At 39.3% G+C, this 20705-nt stretch overlaps 2 protein-coding genes across 4 annotated transcripts in view; one reads left to right on the forward strand and one right to left on the reverse strand.

Annotated features, from left to right (window-relative positions):
• DNAJC12 (DnaJ heat shock protein family (Hsp40) member C12) overlaps positions 1-20705 on the forward strand; it is a 48369-nt gene that overhangs the window by 22938 nt on the left and 4726 nt on the right. For 2 of the 3 annotated variants that reach the window (XM_044386111.3, XM_026504312.4), the window contains 3 exons: positions 8483-8622; positions 12858-13062; positions 19354-19883. In XM_044386111.3, the coding sequence (XP_044242046.1) occupies positions 8483-8622; positions 12858-13062; positions 19354-19448 (440 nt within the window). In that variant the 3' untranslated portion in view covers positions 19449-19883. Of the gene's footprint in view, positions 1-8482; positions 8623-12857; positions 13063-19353; positions 19884-20705 lie in introns of those variants that run through there. The other variant, XM_044386112.3, reaches the window with a different exon arrangement.
• Positions 14195-17222, reverse strand: LOC113259263 (60S ribosomal protein L36a-like). The gene is made up of 2 exons (XM_026504642.4): positions 17107-17222; positions 14195-14676 (listed from the first exon to the last, which is right to left on the reverse strand). The coding sequence occupies exons 1-2, from the start codon at positions 17220-17222 to the stop codon at positions 14292-14294; spliced, it is 501 nt and encodes a 166-aa protein (XP_026360427.1). The 3' UTR covers positions 14195-14291.

Genomic DNA, 20705 nt, shown 5'->3' on the forward strand with positions numbered 1-20705 from the left:
CCCTGCCAGGCTTGCAGTTGATAGATGATTCAACCTGTGGGTAGAAATTGGTTTCAAATCTGTTTAAGCATCCATTTACTCAATTTGGATTGATATGACTTTCTGAAAATTTAAGTGGTTCTTTATACACTTGGAGAGGGATTAAGGGTACTGATAAAAATATTTTAAAATATTAAATGGGGCGCCTGTGTGGCTCAGTTGATTAAGTTTCCAGCTCTTGGTGTCAGCTCAGGTCATGATCTCAGGGTTAAGAGATTAAGCCTTTCATCGGGCTCTATGCTCAGCGGGGAGTCTGCTTGAGATTCTCGCCCTCTCCCTTTCCCTCTGCCCCTACCCCCGCTCCCACATGTGTGTGCACAACCTTTCTCTAATAAATAAATAAATCTTTAAAAAAATAAATAAAATATTAAAAATTCACCCAGATGCTGAATTTTAGTTTGGCAGAAATCCAGAATACATTAGGCAGATTTTGAAACATATTTCATCAAGGTGAAAGCTTATAGAGCAACTGCCTGTAGGAGAAATTAAACTTGTATATATACCTTTTTGGTCCATTAAGCGTAGTCTCAACCATTTCCACTGAAATTACTAATTTGTTAGCATGATGGAGTAGTAGATATGGAGTACAATCTTGTCTGTCTGGATTGCTCCTTGCTCCCACTGATGAGCTAGTTGACCTTGGGCACTCTCTTGAGCCTCAGCATTCTCATAGGAAAAATGGGTAGACTAGTAGTATATTGCTTCATGCATCTAATGTGAAGACTAAATGAGGTAGCTCGCATGCAGGAACAGCTCAATGAATGTTGACAATTATGATTCAATGGACTTTCTTTTCTTGTTTTTATGCAGCATTCCAAGATTAATATTTTTTTTTAATATTAAAAGAAAGTGCACGTGCACTGGTGCACGAGAGCAGGGTGGGAGGGGCGAGGTAGAGAGAGAGTCTTAAGCAGGTTCCACACCCAGTGTGCTGTAGAAATTGTGTCACTGAGCACAAAACCTCCAGGCTGGTGCTCATGCCAGTCCTGTGTGTGTGTGTGACGGTGACTGTTTCAGGCCAATGCTTTATTAACTTCCCTCTGACCCTGAAGAAAGGGATTTCAGACTAAATTAAAGATCTGCGAAATGGTATTTTTGTTATTGATTTGTAGGCTGGAAAGACATTTGGATATTTGAAGGAGAGCTCCTTGTCCTTGCTAACTGATATCTTTCCATGTCTCCACGCTTTCTCACTTTAAAAACTCCTTATTGCTTTTTCCCCTTTGAATAAAAATAACACACAGTAATAAGTAATGTTGAAAGTGAAAGTCTGCTTATATCGCTCCCTGCCAGGGAACCACTATTAACAGTGGTATATTTTCCTCCAGATTTTTTTCAAAGTATGGTCTCTGACATCATATTTTTATTATTATTTTTCAAGTAATTGTAAGTGGCCTACATTTAAAAGGTGACTATAATAATACAAATTCAATTGTGAAATATGAATTTAAAATAACTTCTGTATGTTCAGAGTAGATGTAGGAGTTAAAACGGAATGTCTCTCAAAGGTCCCCATGTCATTTGCTCATATAAGCTTGTAAAATGAGATCTCTCTTCCCAGAACTGGTAAATGTTTATCTTGTGTGACTCATTTGATTAGCTGATATATTAAAGGACAAATATAAACCGAAACTCATTTTTATTAAATGTGGTGGCGAGGATGGAACAAGGAAAGGCCAGCTATCAGGAAAGATAATGGATCTTTCGCTTCTGCATACCAATTGTTGTTGAGGGATTGACATCAGAATAACCCCAGGCAGGGTTCTTTCATTCTGCAGACTTTGGAAAACAGGCTAACAGTAATGTGCAAAGAGAGGGTGACTCAGAGAGAAATATGTAAATCTTTATAAACACTGCTGTAGTGGTAACTGGCATGTGCATCTGTGGTGATAATTTAATGAACTTTTTATTCCCCTTGGAAAAAGTGACATCTTATTTGTACAGTAGGATATTTAAATTGTCGTCAGTGGTAGGAAGGATTACTCACTGGAGCAAGCTGCTATGGCAAGGTGCTTTTTATTAGTTTGTTTATTTTCCCGTAATTTTAATAGCCCCATCTTTAGGGTCTTCCCATTAACCCACTAATTGCTAACTACCTCCAGCAGTGATATTAAATAGTTAATGGCCTATTAGGTGCTGTGCTGTCCAGGTTTGGGACAGGGGCCTGGAGGGACCCTTCTGTGGCAGGGAGCATCTGGCTGTTGGGGGAACACTTAAAGTTGTGGTGTTTGGAGGATGGGGGCTCAGGAATAGCAATTCTTTACCACCTGGGGTACAGAAGTATGTCAGTATTTTCAATACTGTCAGTATTGACTGTACGTTTGCCTTAACACTTTTTTTTTTAATTTTTTTTTCAAATTTTTATTTATTTTTATTATTATTGAGGGAAAAGGGATGTTATTGAAAAATTACCTAGTTGAAAAGAAATGCTTCCAGAATTTAGTGACCCAAACTTTACACAGAGTTGATCGTAAAGCAGACGATCAATACACTCTTGTCTAAAGATTGATTTTATAACCATAACTATATCTCATTCCACATGGTGAGAGTTCTGTTAAAGGTGATCACAGAGTCCCAAGAAGCCTTGAAAGGGGTCTCAAACTCAAACCAGGGATAGGGGAGTATAAATTGTGGACCATTTCCCAGAGTAAACATTTTCAAAAGTGGACCAATCATATGACATCAGAGGAGGAGTGTTATGAAAGTGAACAGTTCCCAGCTATCTTCGGAAAGATAATGGCTTTGACAGAGCTAAAAATAATACCCCCCATTTCTGAAACATAAAAGCACGTTAAGTGTTTTCCATGGCATATCTTAGATAATTACCATACTTATACCTTATACTTATGCTTGTGGTAGCAGATTCTTAATGGTTTGTGATTTTTTTTTTAAATCTTTTCCCCAACTTCTGTGCCTTAACACCTTTTGAGAGACTCTCAGTTACTTCCCATGGGGTTTTTTTTCCCCCATGCGTTTTTTAAAAAAAAGATTTATTTATTTATTTATTTTGAGAGAGAGAGAGAGGAGCAGGTGAGCGGAGGGAGGGGCAATGGGAGAGGGAGAGAGAGAGAATCTCAAGCAGATTTGCAGTGAGTGTGGAGCCCAGTGCAGAGCTAGACCCCACGACCCTGCGATCATGACCTGAGTAGAAATCAAGAGTCGGAAGTTTAACCGACTTAGCCACCCAGGTGCACCCCCCATGGGGTATTTTTAAACACTATCAGGGCAATTTAAATTAGTTTTCCCATTGTTAGTATTAAAATAGTCCTAAATCACAAAATGTTTTAATGATAAGTGTCATTTCTTTGGTGGTTGGAGCTCAGGGAATAGCACCATATAATATCTTTCTCACAGTCAAAATAGGAAGCACTCACTCATTGGTTTATTGAACAAATACTTTTTGAGTACCTGCTGTGCTGTTTCAGTGCAAAGGACACAGCAGAGAACGAAACAGATAAAGTCTGTTTCCACAGTTTGTATAGTATGTAGGGGAGACAGATCATAAACAAAATCTACATAATGGCTGGGGCAAGTAGTATAAAGAAAAGTAATGTAGGGCAAGGGAGATAAAGGCGTGGGGCTGGTGGGCAGTCATTTTATATAGCATAGTCAGGGAAGACCCCCTCTACAAGACAGTATCTGAGATGACATCTGAAGGATTTAAGCCATATGAGTGCTTGGTGTAAAAGTGTTCTTTGTAGAAGGGATAGTAAGTGCCAAGGTCCTGGGGCTGGAGTGTGCTTGGTGTACTCGAGATGCATCAGGGAAGTTGCTATGGCTGTAGCAAGGGGAGATGGGGAGAATAGAAGAAAATGAGGTCAGAGAAGGAAGAGACGGTAGAGGGCAAGCAGAGCATATCAGACCTATAGCCATGCCACTGATGGTAAGAATTTTTAATTTTACTTGAAGAGAATTGGGAAGTCATTAAAAGTCATGTTGAGCAAAGGAGTGGTAGTATGCCACTTATTTTTCAAAAGATCTGTCTGACTGCTGTGTAGAAAACAGACTGAGGCAAAGGCAGGGAGATCAGCTGAGAAGCTAGTGTAATACTCCAACCAAGAGAAGACGGTGGCTTGAACCAGAGTGGGGGTGGTGGAAGTGGCAGCAAGGGGGCAGATCTTAGATATATTTTAAAAGTAGAGCCAATAGGATTTGCTAAGGGATTAGAAGTGAGATGTGAGAGAAAAAGTCAAGGATGATCCAAGTGTATAGGAAAGTAATGAAATCTTTTCTGACTCCGCAAGCAGAACAAGTACTGCCTCTATGTTTCTGTCACATTATATTTGAAATGATTTGCTTATATGTCTGCTTCCTTACTAGACTCTGAGCTTCTCAAGGGCACAACTTGGAACTTATTGGTGAATGATGACATTTTATTATCTCTGGAGGTGGAGGAGAAAGTGGGGATTGGAGGATAGCATCCATGGCAGGGAAATGGAAGGGGCAAAAAGGCAGTCAGTGGAGAGCACCAGCTGGGGAGCCGGCCAGCTTGGGTTTGGTTTGTGGCTCCATGACTTGAAGTTTTGGGACTTTGGATAAGTTACATCAACTCCTGCAGCCTTAGGTTCTGTAAAATGGGAATAATAATAATAATAATAATAATTCCACCTTATAAAGTTGTTGTGAAAAAGAAAGAAACCCTGTACTTATTAGCAATTATTTCCCATTGCCCCCTGCCCAGCCCCTGGTAGCCATGAATCTACTTACCCTCTCTTCAGATTTGTCTGTTTTTTTAAAAAGATTTTATTTATTTATTTGAGACAGAGAGAGAGAGCATGAACTGGGTGGGGAGGGGCAGAGGGACAGGGAGAAGCAGGCTCCCCACTGATCAGGGAGCCGGATGTGGGGCTCAATCCCAGGACCCTGACATCATGACCTGAGCCGAAGGCAGATGCTTAACCGACTGGCCACCCAGGTGCCCCTCATCTATTTTTTTCTTATAGATGTATTTATTTATTTTAGAGAGGGGGTAGGGGTAGAGGGAGAGTGAGACAGAGAGAATCTCAAGCAGTCTCTCCACTGAGCTCGGAGCCTGACTCAGGGCTTGATCCCACAACCCTGAGATCATGACCTGAGCTGAAATTAAGAGTCAGATGCTTAACCAACTGAGCAACCCAGGCACCCCTTTTTTATTCTGGATATTTTATATCAGTGGAATCATACAATGTGTGACCTTTCCTGACTGGCTTCTTTCATTTAGCATAGTGTTTTCAAGGCTCATCCATTCCGTAGCATGTATCAGTACTTCATTTATTTTGTAGCTGAATGATAATTTCATTATATGTATATACCACATTTGTTCATCCAACTATCAGTTGATGGAAATTTGAGTTGTTTCCATTTTATGGCTACTATAAATAATGTTATTATGAACATTCATATACAGATTTTTGTGTGGACGTATGTTTTTAATCCTTCTGAGTGTATAGGGTTGGAATTCTTAGGTCATATGTCAACTCTATGTTCAATATTTTGAGGAACTGGTAAACTGTTTTTCAAAGCAGTACACTGTTTTACAATCCTACCTGCAATGCATGAAGCTTCACATTTCTCCACATCCTCACAAACAAATATTTGTTAATATTTATATTTTTACTGTAGCCATTCTAGTGATTATGGAATGGATATATCTCACTGTGGTTTTAATTTGTATTTTCCCAATTACTAATGATAAACATTTTTGCATGTGCTTATTTCCCATTTATATATCTTCTTTGGAGAAACGTTTATTCAAATCCTTTACTAATTTTTAAATTAGTCTATTAGTCTTCTTATTGAGCTGTAAGAGTTCTCTATAATTATAGATAGAAATCCCTCACCACATCTATGATTTGAAAATATTTTCTTCCGTTCCATGGCTTGTCTTTTCATTTTGTTGATGATGTTCTTTGAAGCACAAAATATTCAGTCTTGATGAAGTACAATTTTCTGTTTTTTTTCTTTTGTTGCTTGTGCTTGTGCTTTTGGTGTCATATGTAAAGAGCTGTTGCCTAACCCAAAATCACAAAGATTTACTCCTATATATTTTCTCAGAGTTTTATAGTTTTAGCTTGTCCATATAGATCTATGATCCATTTTATCACTCCTTGGCATTTCGGTCAAGATCAAGTGTAGATCTATGGTCCATTTTGAGTGATTATTTGTTTATGGTGTGAGGTAGGGATCCAACGTCTTTTTTTTTTTTTTTTTTTTTTGAGTGGGCTCCACACCTAATGTGGAGCACAATGTGGGGCTTAAACTCACGACCTGAGCTGAGATTGGTTTTGGGATCGAGCCCCATGTTGGGCTCCATGCTCAGTGGGGAGTCTGCTTGAGATTCCCTCCCTCTTTCTTTGCCCTTCCCCCTTTCTTTCTCTCTCTCTCAAATAAATAAATACATCTTTAAAAAAAAAATACCTGAGCTGAGATCAAGAGTTGGACACTTAATTGACTGAGCCACCCAGGCACCCCCCAACTTCATACTGTTATATGTTGATATCCAGTTGTCTCAGCACCATTTGTTGAAAAGATGATTTTTAAAAAAGATTTTATTTATTTATTTGAGGGAGAGAGAATGAGCATATGAGGAGAGGAAGAGAAAGGGAGAGAATCCTAAGCAGACTCCATGGTGAGCCTGTGGAGCCTGATGCAGGGCTCGATCCCACAACCCTGAAATCATGACCTGAGCTGAAACCAAGTCAGACACTCAACTGACTGAGCTACCCAGGTGCCCCAGAAAGATGATTTTTTCCTCCCAGTTGAGTGGTCTTGGTACTCTTGTAGAAAACCAATTGACTTTGGGCACCTGGCTGGCTCAGTCTGTAGAGCATGCAACTCTTGCTCTCTGGGTTGTGAGTTTGAGTCCCACATTGGGTGTGGAGATTACTTAAAAATAAAATCTTAAAAAAAAAAAAAAAAGAAAGAAAACCAATTGTCTGTAAATTTGAGGTTTATTTTTGGACTCATAATATCCCATTTATTAATGTTTGCTCTAATGCTAGTACCGTACTGTTTTCATTACTGTAGCTTTGTAGAAAGTTTTAAATTGGGAAGTGTGAGTTCTTCCAACTTTGTTTTTCAAAATTGTTTTGACTATTCTGAGTCCCCTGCATCTACATAGGGATTTTTAGGATCAACTTGTCAATTTCTTTTTTTTTTTTTTTTTTTTTTTTAAGATTTTATTTATTTATTCGACAGAGATAGAGACAGCCAGCGAGAGAGGGAACACAAGCAGGGGGAGTGGGAGAGGAAGAAGCAGGCTCATAGCGGAGGAGCCTGATGTGGGGCTCGATCCCATAACGCCGGGATCATGCCCTGAGCCGAAGGCAGACGCTTAACTGCTGTGCCACCCAGGCGCCCCAACTTGTCAATTTCTGCAAAAAAAAAGGCACCTGGGATTTTGACAGAGATTGCATTAAATCTATAGAGCAGTTTGGAGAATATTACCATCTTAGCAATGTTAGGTCTTCTGATCCATGAACATGGATAACTATTTATTTAGATATTTAATTTCTTTCAAACTATTGTTTTATAGTTTTCAATATATAAGTCTTGCACTTCTTTTGTTAACATTTCTTTCTAAGTATTTTATTCTTTTTGATGTTATTGTAAATGGAATTCCATCCCTGACTTCATTTTCAGATTGCTCATTGTTACTGTATAGAAACACAATTGATTTTTGTGTATTGTTCTATAGAAAGTTTGAAATTCATTGAGAAGCAGAAGAGACATTGAAAGTGTTTACAAAAGGAACACAGATGGTTTCTATTGTACGCCATCTGGTCAGATAGATCAGTGACAAAGCTACCATTTATCAACCACCTACCATGTTACTTCCTGTGCTTAAGCCCTCCCAATAGCTTCTTACTGCTCTTACAACAAAAAACAGACCAGAATCCTTAGGCCTCTAAGGTCCTGGATGACTGGGCCCTTGTCTACTGTACAGCCCCATTCCTTGTTGTTCTTTCCCAGCCCTGTGTCCTCCTGTCAGATGGGCATTTTCTACTTTCTCTAAATTACTATGCTCCTTTCTGCCTTAGAGTCTTCATTTACACTGTTCCTCTAGCCTGATCACTACTCTTCCTCACAACTACCACTAGAAAAGGTAGTTTTCTTCCTAGTAGACAAAACTGTAATTTTTTTGATGTTTACAAATGTCAATCCCACTAAATAGTTCATGTCTACTGTTCGCACCTGTGTCATCAGCACCTGGAATAGCACTTGGCACATCCCCAGAGCTCAGTAAAGGGAGTGGATAAACTGTGAACCAGGCACTTTACATACATGATCTCCTTTGTCCTTGTGATTCACTCTACACATGAGGAAATTAAAGTTTGAAGAGGTGAACTGGCCCAAGGTCACATAGCCAGTAAATAACAGACCTATTCCTGTGAGATCACTTTGCTTGGGAGTTTGAAATAACTCCTTCAAGAGAGCAGTGCTCATCTTTTGACTTGTTTTCCAGTGGAGACTTTTCAGAAACTGCAGAAGGCAAAGGATATTCTGACTAATACAGAGAGTCGTGCCCGCTATGACCACTGGCGAAGGAGCCAGATGTCGATGCCATTCCATCAGTGGGAAGCTTTGAGTGACTCGGTGAAAACGGTAGGTTTCTCTCCGGGATGAAGTGAATTCATGAAGCTCAGGCTGCCCATGGATTAGACTCACATAGTAGTTTTTTTTTTTTAATAATAATTCTTTATTATATTATGTTAGTCACCATACAGTACATCCCTAGTTTTTGATGTAGTGTTCCATGATTCATTACTTGCGTATAACACCCAGTGCTCCATGCAATACGTGCCCTCTTTAATACCCATCACCAGCCTATCCCAATCCCCCACCCCTCTCCCCTCTGAAGCCCTCAGTTTGTTTCCCAGTAGACTCATATAGTAGTTTAAAAAGTCAACAGGCAATAGGAGGGAGAAGACCAAGAAGCTGGTAGAATCTGGATATATGAGTTATATTTGTGTGTCCACAAATCCTGTGAAGGGGAATTCAATGGATTAGTACCGGAAGAGCTGATGACTACAGCTGTCAGTCTCCTTGGCTGTTTGATTCAATATACACACTCCTCACTAGCATTTATTGTTTTATACATTCTGACAACGGTGCTTTTCAAGTTGCTCATATAATGCTGCTGAATTTTGAACCAAAGCAAATTCATCTCCTCCATCTTTTTAGTTCATATGGGCCTGTTTCCTCTCAAGGATTATAAATTCCATAAAAAACAGAGCCTGATTAATTCAAGAAAGCTGCAAATTACTTTAAATTTATTCATGTTACAAATTCTGGTAAAAGAGTCATTGGATTGAAGCAGAGAGACTTTTTAAACCATTGTGTTCTCTTTCTTCATGCTATTAAAAAAATTAAATATAAGAATAATCACTGTAATTAGTTATACACTTACTTTGTTCTTACATTGACCTTTATAAATATATATTTCAATATGTACAAATTATATATATTTATATATTATTAAATGTATTACATACAAATATGTATTAGGAGGGGAGGGGCATACAAATATGTATTAGGGAGAGAAAGAATCTTAGGCAGGCTACTTGCCCAGCGTGGAGCCCAAAGTGGGGCTTGATCTCACAACCCTGAGATCATGACCTGAGCTGAAGTCAAGTCAGACACTTAACTGACTGAGTCACCCAGTCCCAACCTTTATATATCATAGAGAAAATATGAGTTGGGCTCAGGTCATGATCTCAGAGTCCTGACATCCAGCCCTGCCACGAACCCTGAGCCCTGGGTGGAGCCCTGGGTTGAGCCCCCACATCAGACTCAGTGCTCAGTGGGGAGTCTGCTTCTCCCTCTCCTTCTGCCCCTCCCCCTGCTCATGCACACACTCTCTCTCTCAAATAAATAAAATCTTTAGAAAAAAGAGTTAATAGGAACACATTTTTGGTGAATTGATTGTTTGACAAATTGATTGCTTTTGGGAGGGCTTGTTGGGACTGCCAATTACCCTCACATGGGTCTATTTGTCTACTGATTGTTTCTGGGTTCCTGGGCTTGGTGAGGTGCCCTTGGGGTGAGTCCAGTTGGCTACAAACGACTGGGGAAGCTTCCTACTATACGCTTTTTGTTACACTTTCCCCAATCAGATGAGAAACAGTGCATAATTCAACACCTTCTGGGCCTGTGCAGAAGGCAGTCTGTCCTAATAGAGGAATTGAATGTTATCCAAAACCCGGTCAAAGATCACCCAGGCAAGTAAAAAATTCACTCATGTTGATCCAGAATAAAAACAATGAGTCAGTTTTGAATAGTTATTCAGCTGATCCATGGCTCACATGAGTCAATTGATCTTTTTCTATTTGTTTATTTTTTCTGTTTGTCTATTTAATGTTTACTGTCATGTAGGTACAATGTTTAAATTATTAAACAAGGTCCAGAATTTAATTAAATTAAATTACTTACTTAATTTATTGATTTTAAAGATTTTATCTATTTATTTGAGAGAGAGAGAGAATGCATGAACGGGGTGGGGGGAGAGGCAGAGGGAGAGGGAGAAGCAGGCTCCCCACTGAGCAGGGAGCCCGACTTGGGGCTAGATCCCAGGACCCTGGGATCATGACCAGAGCTGAAGGCAGACGTTTAACCAACTAAGCCACCCAGGCGCCCCAAGGTCCAGAATTTTAAAAAATTACTTCCTAGGGGAAACAAACACATTGAAGAAAGCTGGTAAACAAGTTAATGGAGAAGGTAGAATAAACAACATACCAATTTCATGGACTGAGGACAGTGGCCTTTGCACCCAGGCTTGATGTCTGTTTAGCGTTAGTTCACCCCCTGCACATAGTGATTTTTTTTGTCTGATGCAGTTCATTATTTTGCTGTACAGACTGTCCTCTTCCTAATCTCCCTCTTAGTCTCTATCAACTGCTTTCATTTGATATTTTTACTGATGATCATTCTGTTGAACTGAGTCATTCCACATGAGTTTGCTTGATGTTCAGTGTTGTTCTGCCCAGTTAATATCTTAGGGGAGCTGAGAAATACACTCTGTGAACACAGAAATGAGACCTAATTGTGTCCCTGCAAACCAGGCTGCTTAGCGTCGCTCTTACATTAGTCTTTTGATTGAAGTACAAAGCATGAGAGGCGCCTGAATATGAGGTTAGATACAGTTTGGATATTTCCCCTGTATATTTCTTTAATGGGATCAGCAGATACAGGGGTCGGATGATAAAATATTTTATTCTTATAAAGTGGATGGATGAGTAAAACTATTATCTCAGAATATCTTCGAGGCTATCAAAACATTTACTGTAGGTAAGTCATTAATCCTCAACACCATCTAAGGAAAATAGTCCGCACTTTTTTCCAGGAAAGATGTACTGAGGCATGGAGTAAATACACTGTACAGGACACTTAACTGACTTGTGAGGTTGAAGGACCACATTTTCAGCTCTTTGGGCCCTGAATTCTTGAATTTCTTACTTTCTAATTTTCACTGACCTTCCCAATATCCTTTCCCTCCATGGAGAAAGCCACTGGCCAGTCTCTTCTACTCTGTGCACATGCAGAAAAAGGAAGAAACCAAACTAAGCAACAACAGACGCAAACCAACCAAACCAAAAGCAGAGTTTTTGTACCAGCTAAGGCCACTGCCCTTTTAAAAAACTAACATTAAAAAAAAAAAAGATTTTGTTTATTTATTTGAGGGAAAGAGCACGAGCTGGGGGGAGGAACAGAAGGAGAGGGAGAAGCAGACTCCCCGATGAGCAGAGCCTGAATCAAGGCTCGATCCCAGGACCCCAAGATCATGATCTGAGCTGAAGGCAGACGCTTAACTGACTGAGTCACCCAGGCACCCCTAAAATTAACATTTTAAAAAAAGATTTCATTTTTATTTTTTAAAAAGATTTACTTATTTATTTTAGAGAGAGAGGAGGTGAGAGGGTGCAGAGGGAGAGAGAGAGAATCCCAAGCAGACTCCCACCGAGCCCGGAGCTCTACGCAGGGCTCCCTCTCACGACCCTGAGATCATGATTTGAGCTGAAACCAAGAGTTGGACACCCAACCTATTGAGCTACCCAAGTGCCCCTTAAAGATTTTATTTTTAGGTAATCCTCTCACCCAGTGTGGGGCTCAAACTTGCAACCCCGAGATCAAGAGTTGCATGCTCTACTGTCTGAGCTGGCCAAGTGCCCCATCTTTCTTTCTTTCTTTCTTTCTTTCTTTCTTTCTTTCTTTCTTTCTTTCTTTCTTTCTCTCTGTAGGCTCTAGGCCCAACCTGGGGCTCAAACCCACCACCCTGAGATCGAGAGTCACCTGCTGCACTGACTGAATAAGCCAAGCACCCCAAAATTAACATTTTTATTTTGAAATAAAACCTACAGTAAAATTCGTAATAGTAGGTCAGGTTTTACCACACATTGAACTTTAAATACAGAATACTATATGATATTGATTTTATATTATGTGTCTGCTTTTTTTTTTTTTTTTTGCAATGTTCTTTGTAGCCTGTCTCCTGGACACATGTGTTTGTTTATTTCCTGTCTCCCTCTGTTAGAAAGTAAAACCATGAAGCTGGGCCCTTGCCTATCTTTTTTTTTTTTTTTTAATGATTTTTTATTATATTATGTTAGTCACCATACAGTACATCCCCGGTTTCCGATGTAAGGCTCGATGATTCATTAGTTGTGTATAACACCCAGTGCACCATGCAATACGTGCCCTCCTTACTACCCATCACCGGTCTATCCCATTTCCCCACCCTCCTCCCCTCTGAGGCCCTCAGTTTGTTTCTCATAGTCCATAGTCTCTCATGTTTCATTCCCCCTTCTGATTACCCCCTATGTGTCTGCTTTTTATTAATGTAGTCAATGCACTGGGCTGTCAGAGGTAAGAAAGATCTGATGCTGGAAGAATCTGACCAGCCTCATACCGACCAGATTGAAAATGAGGAATGGAACAAGCAAAGAGAAATAAAGAAAGAGGAGCTGGGTTCAACCACAGAGAAAATGGAGGAAAAGGAATCCAAGTCCTTGGAGAAGTCATTCTCCCCACAAAATCCCGATTCTCCAAGTAAGTCAAGTCATGTAGCCTTGCAGAACAAGGGTCTGAAATTAAAGGGCTTGGTTTATACTGTATTTATTTTCAACGTCTTCCAACTACACAATAGTGCCAAATTTGAGGATTGCTTTATCACCTTAAAAGATACTTAACTCCGACACAGAAACTGGAAGACACATTCCTCAATACATTCCTTGTAAGGGAAAATTTGAGGCATTTCTGGGAGTGTCTTCTGCTGGACTGAAGTTAACACTGCCATTTACTGGGTGTTTACTATGTACAGGAATGTTCTTTATGTGCATTACTTTACATGTATTATCTTGTCTTACATTCATTTCATATACATTAATTTATTTAACCCTCACTACAAGCTTGTGAGGTTGGCACCATCCTCATTATTCTCATTTTACAGATGAGAAAACTGAAGTCCAGGGAGGCTGAGTAATTTCCCCAAAGCTCCGCAGCTTGTATACAGCAGGGGAGGGGGCTGAACTAAAGCAGCTTGGCTTTAGAGGCTGTTTGTAAGGCATTGCACTATCTTGAGAAGGTACCTCATTTGGAAGTAGCTCTGTAGACTATTTTTTTTTTAAGGTTTTATTTATTTATTTGACAGAGAGAGATAGCGAAAGAGGGAACACAAGCATGGGGGAGCTGGAGAGAGAGAAGCCGGCTCCCCGCTGAGCAGGGAGCCTGATGCAGGGGCTCAACCCCAGGACCCTGGGATCATGATCTGAGCTGAAGGCAGACACTTACTTAATGGTTGAGCCACCCAGGTGATTGAACCACGCGGGCGCCCCCTCTGTAGACATTCTGAATGATACACGGATCCACCGAAGCAGGGCATTGTAGGGGTGCCGTTCCCAAGCGACACTGTCTAGCTCTACTGCTTCCGATCTGTATTCCTTGGTGAAAGTTACTTAACTTCTCTAGATTTCGGCTTCCTCATCTATAAAATCAAGATCATAATACCTTCTCATAGAGTTATCATGAAGATTAAATGAGATCCGTGCAAAATGCTTAGCACAGTGATTCACCTACCAAGCCGGTCTCGGGTTAATGTCAGCTACTGTGATCATTTCTTTGTGTCTCCAGCCATCCCACTGCGTTGATCTTGTGTAGGTGTGTTATGCACACACACTGTCATTGTCCTTCAGATTCTTGCTTGATTCTCAGGGTTGTGATTTAGGATTTAGCCTCTATTTATTTATTTATTTGAACAAAACCTCAAGATTTTATTGTCTTCATAATATAACAAAATATGAAGCTTGGAACTGGATCACTTGGCCCTTTCTCTTCTTATCTCCTCCCAGTTCAAAATGCTCGCAGCTCCTAATAGCCAGCATTCTCTTAGATCTGCAGTTGGGCTCAGTACATTCAAGCCTCAGCACAGTCTTCTTTGTAGTTTTAGCCTTCTTCCGGAAAATTGGCTTAGTCTGCCCGCCATAGCCACTCTGCTTCCTGTCATAACGCCTCTTTCCCTGGGCATAAAGAGAATCTTTGCCTTTCTTGTATTGTGTCACTTTGTGGGGCTGGTGCTTGCCACACTTCTTGCAGAAAGTCTGGCGGGTTTTAGGAAGGTTCACCAAGTTTGAGAGAGCGCTATCAGCACGGAAAGCAGAATTTAGCCTTTAAATCAAAGGCTCCTGAAGGTCCTTGAGTCCTTGAATACTTACTGAAAAAAAAGAAGATAATTAGATAGTTCGTGGTGAATTATAGACTTTCTAGAAATAGTCACTTGAAATCTCCCATAGGGGAGAACCTCTATACGCGCATTACCTGCTAAAGATTCTTAGGCTGTGATTAAGGTGTTTGTGCTGATTACTCAAGATATCCTTTTGTGGCGTCCACACGTTGGTTGCATCAGCCTCCTATCTGGGCATGGTTACAATGTAACAAACTGATCAAAGCAGAAGCCCGAATTTCGGAAAAAAAACAGTGTTTTAAGCAAATACACGTATACAAACACCTACGCACAGGCACACACAAGCAAACATATAAATATTTCTCTGTTCAGCCCTGGAATGTTCAGATCCGAGCTTTCTGAACCCCTGGGGCTTCCCTGTGACTCTGTTTCAGATCCTAGTCTGAGTTCGTCAGAACTGGGGGGAGGGGCAGCTGATCACTTCAGAGACTCAGGCACGAGGCTGGAATCCCTCCCATCAGATTGTATGAAATTTTCTCTTCCTTTAAAAGAGTTATTTAGATATTTAAAAACCCTAAAGTAACAGGAGCTTGTTATTCGAAAATTCCAAGAATCATATACAGACAATGACTTAGTGTCTACCCCAGTCTCCCATTGTTCTCTGCTTCTATTTCCTGAAGTAACAATGCAGATGCCCAGAGGCGTCTCCTTTCACATTGTTCTCTATGCTAATACAAGCATATAGAAATATACATTCAGGGGCGCCTCGTTAAGCGTCTGCCTTCGGCCCAGGGCGTGATCCCAGGGTCCTAGGTTTGAGCCCCACATCAGGCTCCTCTGCTGGGAGCCTGCTTCTTCCTCTCCCACTCCCCCTGCTTGTTTTCCCTCTCTGGCTGGCTGTCTCTCTCTGTCAAATAAATAAATAAAATCTTAAAAAAAAAAAAAGAAATATACGTTCACTTATGAGGGCTTTAAAAATAAGAAGGTATTATATTGCTACCCAGTGCCTACAAGCACAAACTCTGGAACTGGATCTCTGCTTTTCCACTGAGTTGCATGACTTTGGGCAAGCAAGTTAATTTCTCTGTATCTGAGTTTTCTTCTTATACGGCCAAAACATTAGTGTCTACCTCATATGGTTTTTTTGAGAAGTAAATAAATTATGTAAAATATTAAGACCAGGTACCTGGTAGGTGCTTTTTTTGGTGTTAGCTTTTATTATTATGGGGCTTCTCCTTAGACTCTTATATTGAGAATTAACTCTTCCTTTTATTGTTATTTTTATTTTTTTTATTATGTCCTTTTAAACAGCAGATAAGTATTCCACAGGATAGATATATTGTAATTTACTCAGAATAAATTGTGATGTCAGGATTTTGTTTTTGTTTTGTTTTTGTTACTCCTATTTTATTATTATTATTTTTTAAAATTCCAGTGTAGTTAGCATACAATGTTATGTTAATTTTGGGTGTGCAGTACAATGTGATGTCAGTTTTGATGCCCTCACATGGTGAAGTGTATTCTCTTACGGTGACTGAGGAATGAAGCGGCGGGGGTGGGGGGTGGGGGGGGGTGGGCAGTGAGAGGAGGATCATTGTTCTGTGAAGCTGTCGTTGGAGAATAAGAATTATGAAATTTTACTAAAGGCCGCACTTACTGTTTCTTAATGACGTTTAAGAGATTATTGGTTGTAATGAGTAGCACCATCAAGTTGGAGTTTGATTTATCAAAGTGTAGTTGTATGATTATTTGTAACTTTATTTTACTGCACTGTAAATTTCTGTAACATCAACATTTAAGAAATATTATTCATGTCAGCTTTACCAAGTCTGGAGTGGCTTCTCACATATCTTTTCAGCATATTCATTAATTTCCTTAAGCAGTGGTTAGTATTTACTTTGGAGTTTGCCTTTTGATGCCTCTTCCGTGATGAACATCTGTCAAATAGTCCCCATCCTTTTAAAAAAATTATTTATGTATTTGAGAGGGAGAGGGAGAAGCACTGAGCAGGGAGCCTGATGCAGGACTCGATCCCAGGACCCCAAGATCATGACCCAAGCCAAAGGCAGACGCCCAACCAACTGAGCTACCCTGAGGCACCCTGTTTCTTGATTTTTAAAAACATTTATAAATGGTGTCATGATAAATACTCTTATGGTTAAACCCTTGAACACATCTGTGATTATTTCCTTAGGGTAAATTTCTAGAAGTAGAATTACTGGGTTAAAAGTTTATACATTTTAATGAGTTTCATAAATTTTTCCAAATTGCCTGCCAGGAGATTTTTGCCAACTTACCCTCCCTCTAGTAGAGAAGGAAAATGACCTTTTCTCTAGTTTTTAACAAAGTTGTTTAGAATTAAAGAAATTTTACTGTTGTGGAATAAATTATTTGTGTATTCAGAGATTCTTTACCATTGACCTTTTACTTTTGGTAGCTGTTTGAAAGGTGTTTCCAATTTCTTTGCAAGTGAATTGCCCAAGTTCCCACCACTGGAGGCATCTATAAATATCCTTTTATTATTAATCATTTAAGCACATGAGGTTCTTTCATCCATATAAACTAATTCTTGTTGATAAGAATTCAAAAGTCAGCTCTACAAATCAAGAAGAAAAAGATCAATAATCTGAAAGAAAAAGGGAGGGAAACTATATAAATAGTTTAGGAGAGAAAATAAAGTGGCTCTTAAACATGTACAAAGATGTTTTGCAATGTAATTAGTGAAATATAACTTCTCTTAATGTATGCTTCTGTGAATCAGTGAGACACAGGATCAACCATCCAGTGAAAAACAACAACAACAACAACAAAAAAAAAACCACACCAAACCAAAAAACAAGCAAAGGAAATGAACAGATAGTTCATAGAACAGAAAATACACAAATAGCCTTGGGACGTGAAAAGATGCTTAAACTCACTCATAACAAGAGAAAGGCAAAATAAAACTACATTGTTTCCTACTCATCCGCCTGGCAAAGGTTACTAAGTTTATTAACACGGTGTAAAAGAGGGTGTGGGAAAATCAGCAGCTGCTGGGTCAAGCTTTATGGAGAACTGTTTGGCAACGTTTCTTAAAACTACAAATGCACAATGACTTTGACCCAGCAGTCCCATTTCCAAAATTTTATCCTACAGATAATCCATGTGCAAAATGACACGTGTGCCATGTTATTCATTGCAGAATAGCAAATAAAATGCCCCTCAGTAGGGTTGAGCTTTTGTATATTGTACAATAGAATACTCCTCCACCATAAGAGAGAATGAGAAAGCTCTTCATATACTGATAAAGAGCAATCATCTAAGATATATTAGAAACAAAAAGTCAAAATGCAGGATAGTGGACCATATGTTAGCGTTTAGGATAAAGGAGTGGGGAGGTGGTGTTGGAGAATGTATGCGTGTATTTGCTTGTATATACCTGGACTATCTCTGGAAAAATAGGCAGGCAACTGGTAACAAATTTGTTTACTGGGAACATCAGAGGAAAGGAAGGGTAGAAGACTTTCGGAGTAAATCTTTGTGCCTTTTGAATTTTAGCCACATAAATATATTGCCTACTCAAAAAATAAAAATTTAAAAAAGGGAAAAAGAAATCTGGGATCTACTCCTCATTTTACCATTATGTCTTGTGACCACAGAGAAGTTCTTTCTTTTCTTTCTTTTTTTTTTTAAGTGGGATCTCCCCATATATAATATATAAATAAATGAATATTTAATATCAAATATTCACAAGGGCTTTATAGAAAAATAAGCAGGGTAAGGGGACAGGGAGGGTTGGAGGTGGGGGCTGGGTACTATTTAGATCAAGTGGTCAGGGAAGGAAGCTCCTTAGAAATCCAGAATTGGGGGTGCCTGGGTGCTCAGTTGGTTAAGCATCTGCCTTTGGCTCAGGTCATGATCCCAGGGTTCTAGGATCGAGTCTGGCATTGGGCTCCTTCCTGGGTGGGGAGTCTTCTCCCTCTGCCTGCTGCTCCCCCTGCTTGTGCTCTCTCTCTCTGACAAATAAATAAAATCTTAAAAAAAAAAAAAAGTCCAGAATCTCAGGCTCCACCCCAGACATCCAGAATCAGGATCTCTAGTATAACAAGATCTCCAGATAATGACTATGTGTATGGAAGTTTGAGACACCCTGGTCTAGCTAATTCCTTCTCATGGTCACTTTGAATGTGACTTCCTTCCCGAAGTCTCTCACTCTACCTTTATTTTACCTAGTCCACACTGAATGCCTTTCTCTGGGCTCCCATTCTCCTATGTGTTTCCCTCACGAATAGTTTTTTTTTCCACATTAATAATTTTCTGGATTCTTCTGTGGACATGCTTCCCCCCCCCCCCCCCCAGTCAGGAGACATGCACTGCTGTCTCACAGTACTCAGAATAGAGGCTGGCGATATGTAATAGGTGCTCAATAAATGTTTCTTTACAAATGAATAAATGAATGGATGCACCAGGCCAAATCAAAGCTTGTGTGTGCAGAAAAAAGAATTCAAAAGTCTCCTTAAGATAATCAGTTTCTATAAGATATTGATAATCCATATTAAAGACTTACTCTTGCCTTTTATTTATTGTAGTGAAAACTTATCAGCAAGCTATTTTGCCATGACACTGTGACTTTTCTTTTCCAACCTCTCTGATTTTAAAATCTTCTCTTCTGTGCTTTAAAGGTCTTTCAGATGTGAACTCTTGGCACTTACGTTTCCGCTGGTCTGGGGATGCTCCCTCTGAACTCCTGAGGAAATTCAGAAATTATGAAATATGAAAAGTCCCTGCTCGATAGGAGAGAGAGCAAGACCATCTCCTGTGCTGCCAACGAGTCTTTGTTTAAATCTTAAAAATGTTATGTTTCTCTGTCGTGTTTGTGAATCGCTCAGTACAGATAGATTCCTCCGTCCTTAAACCCATTTTATCACAATGTGTTTTTTAAATGAGAAAACTTTCAGACTAGTTTCTTTCAATATTTGAATACATTAAAGCTCTTAGATCCAAAGTAGCTTGTATGGTGTGTGTTTTTCTGTTAATGTTATTTATAGAACTCCATTTTAAAAAGCTATCTCTGTATTTAAATAATTCATTGATATATCATGATCTCTCTTAGTGCTGGTAGTACAAGAAATGTTTTCTGACTCTTGACTTAAAATGAAATGTGAAATTACTTGTGTAAACCCCATAGAGTGAAATAAATAACTTCCCAAAATTCACGATGAATTTGTAGTTTAACTGTATTTTGAAAATAATTTGATTAGATATTTGTATTTTAAGTTTAATAATCATAAATTTAAAAGGTTATTATTTATTTGAGAAAACATGTTTTTACAAGATTTCTTTTGTTATATATAGCAAGTGATAAATTTATAAGCTATGTTCTCACAATGAGAATAGGCCTGTTAGGTTTGAATTATTGATGGTCATGTATAGTCTGTGATTATTTTTTAGTTTGCAAACAAGTAAATGAAAAATTAAGAAGAAAAACAATTTTATTTTATTTATTTATTTATAAAGATTTTGTTTATTTATTTGAGAGAGAGAGAGAGAGCACACATGCACAAGCAGGGGGAGGGGCAGAGGGAGAGGGAGAAGCAGGCTCCCCAAGGCAGGGCTTGATCCCAGGACCCTGGGATCATGACCTGAGCCAAAGACAAATGCTCAACTGACTGAGTGACCTGCGTGCCCCAAAGAGAAACAATTTTAGAGCAGGGGTTCCTTAGTCAATGCTATACACACAGTTTCACTTGTGTATATAGCAAAATGAGGAAAAAAAGAATATAGGACTTTTTTTAAAAAAATTATTTTTTATTTTTTATTTATTTATTTTTATTTATTATTATAAATTATTATTTATTTTTTAAGATTTTATATATTTATTTATTAGAGAGAGAGCAAGAGAGAGCACGAGTGGGGAGAGGCCTAGGGGGAAGCAGACCCCCTGCTGATCAGGGAGCCTGATGCGGGGGCTTGATTCCAGGACCCTGGGATCATGACCTGAGCTGAAGGCAGATGCTTAACTGACTCACTCAGG

The sequence above is a fragment of the Ursus arctos genome, unplaced genomic scaffold, assembly GCF_023065955.2.
Source record: "Ursus arctos isolate Adak ecotype North America unplaced genomic scaffold, UrsArc2.0 scaffold_7, whole genome shotgun sequence".
Taxonomy (NCBI): domain Eukaryota; kingdom Metazoa; phylum Chordata; class Mammalia; order Carnivora; family Ursidae; genus Ursus; species Ursus arctos.

What these genes read in the sequence shown, in the direction of transcription:
- LOC113259263 (XM_026504642.4), bottom strand. Translation starts at nt 17,222, where the DNA reads ATGATTAATAATAAAAGGATATTTATAGATGCCTCCAGTGGTGGGAAC. An exon ending in CCAAAAGTAAAAGGTCAATG is followed by an intron (nt 14,677 to 17,106) that starts GTAAAGAATCTC and finishes TTTGATTTAAAG; the next exon opens with GCTAAATTCTGCTTTCCGTG.